This window comes from Rhinolophus ferrumequinum, chromosome 9, assembly GCF_004115265.2.
Source record: "Rhinolophus ferrumequinum isolate MPI-CBG mRhiFer1 chromosome 9, mRhiFer1_v1.p, whole genome shotgun sequence".
Classification (NCBI taxonomy): domain Eukaryota; kingdom Metazoa; phylum Chordata; class Mammalia; order Chiroptera; family Rhinolophidae; genus Rhinolophus; species Rhinolophus ferrumequinum.
In genome coordinates, this window is record NC_046292.1 from 88,061,877 (window position 1) to 88,074,695 (window position 12,819).

At 49.3% G+C, this 12,819-nt stretch overlaps 1 protein-coding gene across 4 annotated transcripts in view; it reads right to left on the reverse strand.

The window, feature by feature from the left end:
• Window positions 1–1,079: 1,079 nt before the first annotated feature.
• FARS2 (phenylalanyl-tRNA synthetase 2, mitochondrial) overlaps window positions 1,080–12,819 on the reverse strand; it is a 497,776-nt gene continuing 486,036 nt past the window's right edge. For 3 of the 4 annotated variants that reach the window (XM_033115747.1, XM_033115751.1, XM_033115750.1), the window contains exon 8: window positions 1,144–1,357. In XM_033115747.1, the coding sequence (XP_032971638.1) occupies window positions 1,284–1,357 (74 nt within the window). In that variant the 3' untranslated portion in view covers window positions 1,144–1,283. Of the gene's footprint in view, window positions 1,358–12,819 lie in introns of all 4 variants that reach the window. The other variant, XM_033115749.1, reaches the window with a different exon arrangement.

The following is a 12,819-nucleotide window of genomic DNA, read 5'->3' on the forward strand; positions in this document are numbered from 1 at the left end:
GTGTTACCCACCTCGCTTGTTTTGTTAGAGAATATTAATGAAAGCCTAACTGGGCTTGGGGACAAAGGGGGCTCTGGAAATGCAGCCCAAGGCCGATCAGAAATGGTCTGCTATGCTAGCAAATGCTGCTGAAGAACACATTCTGTGTTCCCACTCAGATCTTCCCACTTGAGGAATTGTGCCCAGGGGACACCAAAGCCCGACAGTGGTTTGCATCCAGACTTGGGTATGGGACGTGGAGTACGGCGTCTTTAATTCCCTTGAAAATTCAAGGGAAACGCCCAAATGAAGAAGATGCTAAAATGACATGAAAACCCATTCCTTCCCTTTGGAAGCAGCTGCTCACCCCCCACGCCGCTAGCTGATAATGGCCACCCCTCATCAAATATTTATCCCAGCACTGGAGTGCTCCATCAGCCTCCAGCAGCACGCCAGGGATGTGATTATGAAAACCGGTCAGGAGTGAAGCAGGCAGGCTACAAAGTGCTCGGGCTACAAGGGGAGACATCAAAGCCCCGCATTCTTCCTTAAAGGTCGCCTCTGGAAGTGGAAACCACACTCCCAGGGGTTCAAGGACTGGCCCCTCTGTGTGCCTCCGAGCCCCTGGGGCAGTTCGCTCTCCGTCCTTTCTTCTCCAGTGGGGCAGAAGGCGGCTAAGCTCAAGGCCTGGGGCCGGGGCCAGACTCCAAGCCCTGGGTTGATGAAAAGCAAATAGTATCTCACCCTGCTCAGAGATGTGACTCGGTCCCTTTTGACGGGAGCCCTGGCATTTTATCAGTGCCCTGTTTGAAGCCTGCCCTTTGCAAAACAGAAAAAGAAGAGAAGGAAGAAAGGAATAGAAGCTGATTCAAAAAAGCTTCCAGGATCTGGAGTTTCCGATGTCCCTTTGTGTGGCTTCACTTATTACAAGTGTGGAAGAGCCTGTCAGGGGAGGAGTCATGCCTGGTGTTTATACTTCAGTGCGACTCAGGGACCAATTAACCACACAGCGTCAGTGGGCAAAGCAGTTCTAAAAGAAAAGGAGGGGACTCATATGATTGCTCTTTCCCAAACAAAAGACATTGGTGAGGTCAACAGTTTCTCAAGGGCGATCCTTTATTTTCTGAAAGTCCTAAAACTGATCCATTTATCACAAGGTGACTGATGGCCCAGTCTACAAACAATATCTTTTCCCCCCAGCTAATCCAGAGCGCTGAGAGGGCCGTGGCGTAGGTGCCATCAAAACCGGCCCTCCACGGCCAGCAGCTGCACTGCGGCCTGCTGCACTGCCTCGTGGACGCGCCTCACCTCCCTCTGGGACAGGGTCCGCTCCATGTGGCGGTAGGTGATTCGGTAGCAGTGGCTGGTCTTGTGTGTCCTAGAGAACAAAAGAGAACGGCTGGTGAGTGAGGGGCACATGTGCCTGTGCCTGTGCGAGAAGTCCCCGCGGCTCTGACTGGAGGCCCAGCCTGGCTGGAGGGCTGAGGATGAGCCCCAGCACTGCCAGCACCGCCTGGCAGAACCGGGACTCCCGCTAACAGTCTGCATCTTTTATAGACGTCCGGGGAGGTGGCGGCTAGGGGATCGTTGGCTTGAATAACCGAGACTGCTGGCTCCCATTGGAACAGATGCAGCCAAGTCCCCTGGGAAGGAAGCTTCTTAAAAATTTGACTTCCTGGGCCAAGTCCTGGAGATTGTGACTCAGCCGGTGGGAGATGGGCCCTGGGCTTCTGGGCTTTTCCTAGGCTGCGGGAAGCGTTTAGACAATTGTGCCATATAGACCTTATATGCCATCTCTGTGCCATGTAAACAATCATTTTAATCCTCTGCTTTTACTGGGGGGGTGTTGACTTGGCTTTCATGGAACAGCCTGGTGATTCTGGAATATGAGGACATGACAGCAGTAATACCTTCTGTCTGCACTAACAGTTATTAGGACAACCAGTAAGCAAGGCCTCAGTAGAAACAACTCAGGGCCAGGAGCCGGCAGAGCCCGCCCTCTCGCCAGCTGTGTGGCAGGGAGTCTGACACTTCCCTCTCTGGGCGCTTTTCTGTCTGTTCTTCTGAGACCGCTGCCACAGGAGAGTCAGGCCACGGCCCTGCTCAGCACAGATAAGGACGGGGAAGCAAACCAGTGGCTCTGGGCAGATGCGTCTGGATGACACCAGCCAGTTCTCAGCCAGACCAGGGAAAGGCCACGTTCTCTCCAGCATAGGACGTGGTGCTGGGCCTTCAGTCATGCCAGACCCTGAACAAATGGCCTTCTGCTGGGCCTGCTCCCCAGGCCACACCCACACCCCACAGGCGACCCACTGGTCCCCATCGTGGCCACCTGAGTCCAGAGCCTTCGCTCCGGGAGACTCCCGATACTTGATGGATTTGCTGTCAGTGAGTGGGTTTCTCTCTCATCTTCCCTCTTTCCCACCCTCCGTTTTAGTCCCGACCCCTTGGCTGAGTAGAATACACCTGACCAGGGAAGAGTCTGCCTCCTCTCCTCCGTGACCTCCTCTCCCAGTGTTTCCTCTGCTCCCTGCTCCCCCCAGGTTGTCAACTTTCTCCTGTTGCCTTCCTTGTTCCGGCCTTTGGGAAGGATCAAACCCTAAGACTTAGGACACTGGGCCTCACAGGGTTATTCACTTCAGCCTGGGACAGAGCCCCTGTTTGGATCAAGGCAAAGGAAGAAGGTACCACTGAGGCCCTACAATAACCAAGCCTGGGCGGGGGAGGGAAGCCATGCCTTAGGGGATCCTGATGTCACAGTACTTGCTCCACGCCCTCACCTGACATAGCACCTGCCTGCTCTAGAGGAAGGGAGAAAATAAACCTTTCCCCCTCCCTTTTTCTTTTTCAGTCCAGCCAGGCCAATGGCTGTATCAGGGGACTTGCCTGGGGCAGCTGTGCAGCCCAAACTGTCCCTGCTGATGGTTCCACAACCTTGTGAATATTCTGAAAACCCTGAGGGCCGCCAGTGGAGCAGAGCAACCTTTTCTCCTCATTCCACCCCTCTGACATGAGGGCACCACACTCACCCGAGCCCTCCAGATACCAAAATGGGAGCAAGACAGAGGAACTGGGCTCAGGGAGGGAAGCTGAGAGGCCCTTCGTGAGTGGAGCTGAGGAGACAAGACATCCTGTTGCAGCCAAGAGGTGACTCGTCCCATCCAAAGGGGACTGTCTCCTCAACACATGGTGCCGGGACCATGTGTGCACGTGTGAAAGGATGGAGCGGGCCCTGTACTCACACCATACACAAAATTAACTGAAAATAGGTCATACACCTAAATGTAAAAGCCAAAACTATAACATTATAGAAGAAAACATACGAGCAAATCTTTATGGCTCTGGATTAGGCAAAGCCTCCTTAGATATGACACCAAAAGTACAGGTTACAAAAGAATAAAAGATAAATTGGACTTCATTTAAATTAGAAATGTCTGTGCTTCACCCTCAAGAAAGTGAAAAGACAACCTACAGAATCAGAGAAGGTATTTGAAAATCATATATCTGATAACGGACGCATATCAAGCACATATAAAGAACTCTTACAACTTAGCAATAAAAAGACAAATAACCCAAATAAAAATGTGCAAAGGATTTGAACAGATTTCTTCAGAGCGCATATATACAAGTGTGTGTGGGGGGGACATAAGCACATGAAAGACGCTTAGTATTATCAGCCATCAGGGAAAACGCAGTTTACAACCATGATGAGATCCTACTTCACACCCACTAAGACGGCATAATTTTTTTAAAAAGGAAAATATCCAGTGTTGGAGAAGATGTGGAGAAACAAGAATCCTTATACATGGCTGGTGAGAATGTCAAATGATGCAGCCACTTTGGAAAACAGTTTTGCGTTTAAGCATTTAACCAGACTCATCACATGATCCAGCAATTCCACTCCTAAACTTCAGAGAAAGGAAACCATACTTCCACACAGAAACTTGTAAGTGTTCATAGCAGCAGTCTTCATGACAGCCAAAAGGGAAAAGAATCCAAATGCCTGTCATCTGAGAAGCGGATGAGCGTGACACGGTGTATGTGTACAGTGCAATCCTATCGGCCACACAAAAGAATGAACTTCTGATGCTGTAACACGATGGACCTTGAAACATCATGCTGAGTGAGAGAAGCCAGACACAAAGACGACACGTTGCCTGATTACATTTATAGGAAATTTCCAGAACGGGCCAATCCACACAGACAGAAAGAGACTAGTAATGGCCACGGGCCGGGAGACGGGCGGGAGATGGAGAGTGACTGCCGATGGCTACCAGGTTTCTTTTGGAGGTAATGAAAATGTCTGGAAGTAGTTCGTGGTGATGATTCCACAACCTTGCGAATATTCTAAAAACCACTCTAAATGGGTGTATGATATGTGAATTATACCTCAGTAAAACTGTCATTAAAAAGAAGAGGCTCCCTGCCAGGCCCTGGGCGGGTCTGTGCTTCTGTAGCTCCTCAGCAAGCGCCCAGAACGCTGGTGTCCTCACGCTGCCCTATGTGTCACTGTGCCACCTCCCCGACAGGGCTCTCCTGGGGGGCCAGTGCCCCGTCTTATTCCACACTGCTCCCCTGGTGCCTAGAGCAACGTCTTGCATACAGTAGGTGCTGGATAAAAACTGCTGAAGGGATGCTATGCAGTCACTGGAAAACAGGTACCCGAGTAGCAATGCATAACTTTGGGAACTGCCCCAGGCTCTTCCAACCTATCTGCGCCTCATCTCACTGTTGAGGCAGAGGCACGCCAGGGCAGGCCCTGGAGCCAGGCTGCCCGGTGCTTGCCCAGCTCTGCCTTTTCCTTCCTGTGCAACTTTGCCTAGTTATTTCATTGGGCCTCACTTCTCTTATCTCTAAAATGTGTTCAGCAGTCGTGTCTACTCAAAGGAGAAACAAAAGACAAAGGTCACAAAACGCTTGGCTTAGTACCTGGCCCATTATATGAGCTCAGTAAATGGGACCTCTGTTTATGATTTTCAAATATGGTGAGCAGTGATGCCGCAAGCACTGCAGTGAGTTGGCAGCATGGGCCAGGCGGGCCCTCACATCCTTCCGAGCTCCAGATATTAATGCCTTTCGTAGAACTTGGTCTAGACAGAGACACTTGAAACCACAGCACCTGGTGCAGATGCTCTGCGTACATCAGGGAAGCTTCAAGAGGACTCCCTGCCAGGTGAGCCAATCAGACAGGCCTGATGGTGTTGCTGGAAGGGCAAGGCCTGCCCTGCTGGGGTCCTTTAGAAACAGTGTCCACGGGACAGGTGCTGCCCAACTCTGCCCAGTCACACGGGCCTCTCCTGGCAGCTGGGAGGTCCCACCTCCCCTCACCCAGGTGCACAGACAGGGCCTTCCTCTCATCCTGACCTCATCAAGGAGGGATGCTGCACAATCCTGAAGTTCTGAAAGATGGAAGATTCTAGAAAGGAGAAATTAGTTACGGAGTGAGGAAAATGGAGAACTGTGAGCTGTTTGATGATGACGCAAACATTTACTAGACTGAGTGTGGAAACAGGGTCTGGGAGCCCCAGCTGTCAGCAACCCAGTGACTGTGCAAAGTGTGAAGATGCTTTCCCACAGGGCAGGGCACTGCCACGCCAAGCTGGCACACTGCAGTAGACTGCCTCCACTGGCCTGCGCCAGGAGCATTTCCTCCTAATCCTGTCCCTGGGAGCCTTCCTGGGACCCGCAGAGAGGCCGGCGGGAGTTCTCAGCAGCCCAGAGCTCTAGTCCTGGCTCCTCTATTCCTGGGCTACGACACGCCTGTCCCGAGTCTCAGTGTGTTCTCTGCAGACAGAGACAACAGCACTCGCCCCTCAGCCTTCCCAAACTGTTGCACAGACCTGTTCAGAAAGTGACAGGGCAAATTATAATGTGCTATAGGAGTGTGAGGCATCATTGGGGCAACTGTTATACTTTTTCACCAGTTCACTCTTAGCTGAAGAGTTGGTATATGGCCATGCTGCAAGTTGAGATTTCCAACCAAAGATGAATGGGAAAAAATTTATCGCCTTGTTTCTAGGTATGTGCTTCAAAGAAGGCCCCTGTAAGGATTCTTGGGATTCAAACAGTTTTTACAAAACATTTTGATGAGTTAGGTGTAAATGAATCATAAACATATGGATTAATTTCATAAATTGAGAGAAATAATATTTGGCAGAGTATTTAGCAATAATTCAGTAGATTCCATTGAAAATCAACCAGGTTTGCCTTTGAACACTGGAGAGAGAGAGAGATAGGTAACCGTGTTTCCCCGAAAATAAGACCTAGCCAGACAATCAGCTCTAATGTATCTTTTAGAGCAAAAATTAATATAAGACCCAGTCTTATTTTACTATAAAACCTGGTATAATATGATATGATATGATATGATATGATATAGTAGAGCATAATATAATACAGTTTAGTATAGTATAATATAATATAATGTAATATATTAGTATAGTATAGTATAATACAGTATAATACAGCATAGTATAGTATAATATAGTATAACATAATATAGTATAATATAGTATAACATAATATATTAGTATAGTACAGTATAGTATAATATAATATAATATATTAGTGTAGTATAATAAAATATAATATAAGACCATGTATAATATAATATGATATAATACAATATAATATAACACCAGGTCTTGTATTAATTTTCGCTCCAACAGATGCATTAGAGCTGACTGTCCGGCTATGTCTCATTTTCGGGGAAACACAATAGATACTTTCTTTTTCCTTCTAGAAACTTCCTTTTGGAGCTTTCAGATGCTAGGACATACTCCTCTCCTCCTTTTGCTTGTAGGAGAACTGAGAGGAGTGGAGCTAGCAACTGGTCGTGAGTGGAAGGCCCAGGTGTCCTTGCTCTTGACCAGTGGTCTGCCTATGAAAACCACAGGGTCACAGAGCTGACGGATCACGGCTCACCCCTGAATAGGTAACAAGATGGATTCCTCAAAGGGAGGGATGCCCTCAATGCCCAACCCCAAGTGTCTGGATTAGAGCTTTTTTGATTCTTATATACCACCCACCCAGTGCAGCCTGTTTTAGCCCAAAAGCTTCTCAATCTTTCAAGCCATGACCCCCATTGTCCTTCAGTAACAGCGGCAGCGGCACCATTTGTGTAGCTTATTACGGACCAGGCACTATCTGTCCAGAGCCCTTTGCATACAGTAACTCATTTGAGCTTCACAACCGTGGATAGACAGCATTTTGTCCCTGTTAAACAGATGAGCAAACTGAGGCACAGAGAGCACAAGTAACCTGTCTAAGGTCGCACCGCTAATAAGTGGAAGGGCTGGATTCGAAATGAAGCAATCTGGTGGGAATGTAAAATAATGCAGCCACTGTAGGAAAAGGTTTAGTGGTTCCTTAAAAAGTTAAACAACATAGAATTACCATATGACCTAGAAATTCTACTCTTAGGTATATACCCAAAAGAACCGAAAGCAGGCGTTCAAACAAAGACTTGTACAAGAATTTTCATAGCAATGTTATTCACAACACTCCAAAGGTGGAAATGTCCATCAGGGATGAATGGATAAACAAAATATGGCATATCCATACAACGGATATACACAATGGAACATTCTTCAGTCATTAAAAGGAATGAATGAAGGACCTGCTACAGCCCAGATGGACCTCAAAAAACATGCTAAGTGAGAGAAGCCAGACACAGCAGATCTCGCACTGTGGGAATATCCACTTAGATGAAATCTCCAGAATAGGGAAATCCATAGAGCCAGAAAGGAGACTGGTGGTTGCCAGCGGTGGGGGGAAGGGAGAATAGGGAGAAACTGCTCAATGGGTGTGGGGTTTTCTTTTGGGGATGATGAAAATGTTTTGGAACTAGACAGAGGTAGTGGTTGCACAACATTGTGAATGTACTAAATGCCACTGAATTGTACTTTAAAAACGGTTCATTTTATGTTATGTGAATTTCACCTCCATTATGAAAAACTAGGCAATTTGGTTTCAGAGCCCAGCTATCAACTATCGCTCTGGACTGCTCTGCTGCATGCCCCACCTCTTCCCTTTCAGGTCTCCACCCTCCTCCTTCTACCCCAACCTCCCCCAGGAAGTGACAAGGCTTGCAGACTATTGAGAAGGATATAACTTCTTTGAACCGTTCTGTTCAAGAAAGGGATGAACCGAGTCCATGTTCCTCTCTAGCTCCGCCCCTTCACTAATGGAGACGGCACAGGCTGGGGACGAGGTATAACTGTGACACGGAGTGGGAAGCACTTGGAACAGGCGTGTGTGAATAAAGGTCTTTCCTGTTCACAGCCATTAAAAGGTGGCTGGTGGGAAAATTAGAGGGGTGCAGGGAGAGAATGGGGGCTAGGCCGGGGCTGCAGCCACAGCTCCTGTCCTCCCCCCGCGGGCTGGGCCGCTCCCACACAACCTTCAGGACCAGAGACCTTCCCTGAAAGAGATAACAGTCTGAATGTTAAAGGCAAATAAAAGTTCTCTTGTACGTCCTTCACAGCTTCTACTCATAGGCAAAGTACATGAGAACAGCCATACTGAGTGTGAGAGGTCACATCTCATTATGAGTTTGAAGAGAGAGTCTAAACTTTTTTGTTTTGTTTTTTCGTGTTGGAATTTCATTACATTGGGAGATTGGCTAAAATGAGTTGGGCACAGGCAAGAGCTTCAAGTTTTAAGAGATTTTAGTGTGAGAATCTTAGAATGTTTGAGCTTCAACAGCTTCAAGTATCACTAGTTCATAGATTCTTTTAGTCATTCAACAAACAGCACGCTCCAGGCGGGGCTGGACAGAGACAAGCACATGAAGGAAAGCTGAAGCGACCCGCTCACACCCGGGCCGGTGTGCTGCCAAGGTCCTGCAGCAACCTCACGCTCACGCATACGCTCACACTCACCCTCACGCACACATGCACACACACGGCCGGCCGCTCGCAGAGAAGTCAGCCAGCCCCACTCCAACCTCAGTGCCCCCGAGCCTGCTCCTTCGCAGATGAGTTTTCCCCTGGTATCCCCCACGAGCACGCATTTACTTGGTGGCATTTGTCCAGCACAGTGCTGGGCACTGCAGAGCCCACCAGGGGCTTCAGAGTCCCCTGTCCATCAGCAGCTCACCTCTAGTGAGAGGAGCAGGACAAGACGGCCCCCGTTCGTCCGTGAGTAGCTGGGTATGAGCAATGCCACAGAGCCTCCCCCCCGCCCCACCTCTTCTGCATTCACACCTGGCCTCCCTCCCATCAGCTCCCATTTTGAGAGATTCGACCTGGCTCCGGAAACTAGAAACATAACTCTGACTTCTTCTGAAACTTACTTCTACTTGGATCCTGTTCCCTGCGCCGGTGTGTTGGCCACGGTCCACCCAACTCTGTCCTCCGGTGCCTGTCCAGCTGCTCACGCGGTAAGGGAGGCAGGGCGGAGGCAGGCAGAGGGGCAGCCCGGCTGGGCTGGCGGGAGAGCTGGGCTGGCGGGTGGACACACCAGCAGGCCAGGGCTCTGTGTTTTAATGCCTCCTCCTCCCAAAACCCTAATCTTAGACGGAAGGAAAAGGATGCTTAGGTGCTGCGAATCGTCAGGTCTAGATTAGTAAAAGATTGTCAACATTATAGAAGTTTAAAAGGGATCCTGTCCCAGGTCTGTCTTCTTTTCCTGACCAACTAAGTGATAAACTTAACAAGTATCATAAGTATGGATGAGAATATGTGGCTCTCCAGTCGTGTGTGCCAGTGAGAGGCTTTCTGAAAGAACTCGGGACTGTCAGTGTCATTGGAAGGACAGGAACACGGGTCAGAGTGCTGGCGAGGGGTGGGATACTTCTGTTACACACCGCTTCCCCGGCAAGCACACTGGTTCCAAGTCGAAATAAAACCTTCCATGGGGTGCAGCCCGAACCCAGCAGCATCCACAATGGTGTGCTTTTCCGTCTGTGACAAGACCAGTTACTTCACGTCTTCGGAAGGTGCAGGGGACACCTCCCTGAATAGACGGTTAATGACCAGCAATCACTGCAGATGTCACCTATCCGTGCAGGGATTACTCAATAGGCGAGAAAGTGCTGTCATGGGGTAGGGTCCATTTCCAGAGTAATGAAGACGGGATGCTCCGACTCACTCTTGATTTGCCTCCTGCTGGTATGATGCAGAAGCTCAGACTGCAGCCTCACAGGGGACCACTGGGGTGGGGGGAAGACCTGCAGTGTTCTCCCAGGCAGGGTTTCACTCAGACGACAGGAACAGAGTGATGGGAAACGGGTGAGGGATGGAAACTTTGTTCATGCCATCCCAGAAAATACAGAATGGAATGGGGCACGGTGGCATGGAGAGGAACCAGACTTTGCAGCTAGGGAGACCTGGGTTCCAATCCCAACTCTGCCCTCTGCCATCTGTGTGATCTGGGGAAGTTTAACCCCTTGTGAAGTGAGGGTAATGACACTTGCTTCCTAGGGTGTGTGCTGATTGAGTGAAGGACGTAAGCGGAATGCTGATATAGAGCCCGGCTGCCCAGAATGGGTCTTCAATACCTATAGTTTCTCGCATCTTCCTCCTTTACTCATGGGGCTTATTGGGAGAGGAATGCCACTCGGGTAGGGGGTACTTGTATACCTATGAGTTTCTTTTCACCTCCCTTTATGGGCTTGACAGCTGGCCTGGGGCAAAGGGCAGGGCGAGTGTCCCCCCTGTAAAGCATAAACACAGTCAGCTTTGGCTGGGAAAGTCACATGAGGAATGGAAGTCAGGGAGAGTGATGAATTATTGCCCAGAATTGGGCAGGATTTAAACAAGTGGCCTGGAAGCTAAATCATTTCTCCTCCTTTACCTTCTTTGTATTAAAAAAATGAGAGAATGAAATTCTGATAATTAGACCTAGGGTCCAAAGACTCTCTAGCCTTTTCCTAATGAACAGCCCTGAGGTTTTCTATGACAGAGGGCCTCAGTGGTTTTTTAATGTAAGGAAATAACAGGCCTGGGAGGCAGGAGCCTCGGTCCCAGTCCAAGCCCCGGCAGTGTCTGTGTGACTTTGGGAAGGTCATTTAACCTCACCAATGAGAGCTGGACCAACTGGGCCCCCATGTCCTTTAGGCTCTAACATCCCAAGAGTCAGTTGAGGGGACAGAGGAGATTCTAAAGTGAACGAGCCAGCCAGTCAGCCATTATTTGCAGAGTCTGCACAGGATGAAGGAGAAGGGGCCCTGATACGGGGGGGTTTTCAGACAGGCTACAGTACAGATACAAGAGGCATTAGTGATGAAAGCAAGGGGGAAGGGAGTGGGCTTAATGCGGGTGGACGAGAGCTGGGAGGCCCACTAGGAAGCCTCAGCGGAAGGGGGATCTCTGGTTCTAACACTGGACCCCTTCGGCCCTCTCCATCAGCCACCTTTGCCCACCCCCATCCCCACCCCGCCCACACACACAGACTCTGGAACTAAGATGTCTGCCTGTCATCTCAGTGGCCTGTCTTAGGCCTGATGCTCCCCATGGGCCATCCTGAGCCTGCCTCCTCCTACTTCACAGCTAGTGAACACTCGAGCTGCCTCTCACTGTTGCTGCTGTAGCTGCGATTTCTTCCCAGAGGGATTTCTGTGCCTTGGAGTCAGTCACAAGAAAGAAACCGGATGGCTGCCTGACAGTTACTGCACTGGGAGACACAAGCCCAGGCCTTGACGGAGGGAGAGCCAGCGCTGGGGACGAGAACCTTGCTGGGTGTAGCTCGAACAGTCTTGCTTTCAGACCTGCTCCCCAGTCATCCGAACATTGGCAGCTTAAGAGCTCCTTAGAGACTCACATTTTGCAGGCAAGAAATGCTTTTTCACATCAAACACTTGCCAAGTCCTCAGGGAAGTTTCAAACACCCTGAATTTTATTCTCACCAATCCCCATAAATTTCCAGGTACTTCGAGTGCCTCACGCCATGCAGCCCGGGAGGAAGGAGTTCATGCTCCCGCTCCTGGAGAGCGGGGCCGATGTTCCTGGTCCCTACATGCACACATGTATGAGAATAGCTGTTCTGGGGAAGTCCTCTAATAGAATATTTCATGGAGAGGCACGGGGTACGGCCTCGTGTCATGCTGCCACTTCCCAGCTACAGGTACTGGGCCAGTTCTTATTCTCTGATCCAGGTTCTCATTCTAAGATACAGAAAATGAACTCACAGTGTTTGTGAAAGGACTGAAGTAAAAAATATATATATGTAAAGAGTTTAGCATAGTTCAGGCTTACAGTTAACAATGGGTGTTATTGTATGTTGCTGAAGATTATGGAGCCTCTCCTTTGGGCCACACGGAAAAACGAGAATGACCTTAGACAAATTATCTGAGTTTCAACTTCCTCATCTGTAAAAACAGATCACTAATATGACACATGCTACAACATGGAGGGACCTTGAAGACATTATATTAAATGAAATAGGCCAGATACAAAAAGGCAAACATTATAGAATTCCACTTATATGAGGTTCCTAGAGTAGTCAAATTCAGACACAGAAAGTAGAATGGTGGGTGCCGGGGGGCGGTGGTGGAATTGGGAGTTGTTTATGGGTACAGAGTTTCACTGGGAAGATGAGTAAGTTCTAGAGCTGGATGGTGGCAATGGTTGCACAACAGTGTGAATGTACTTAATGCCACTGAATCATACACTTAAAAATGGTTAATATTTTGGGGCGGCCGGATGGCTCAGTTGGTTAGAGCGTTGAGTTCTGAACAACAGGGTTGCTGGTTCGATTCCTACATGGGCCAGTGAGCTGCGCCCTCCACAACTAAAGTGAAGACAACAAGTTGAGCTGAGCTGCTGCCGAGCTGCCAAGGGGTGGCCGCATGGCTCAGCTGGTGAGCGTGAGAACTCTTAACAAGGTTGCCGGTTCAAT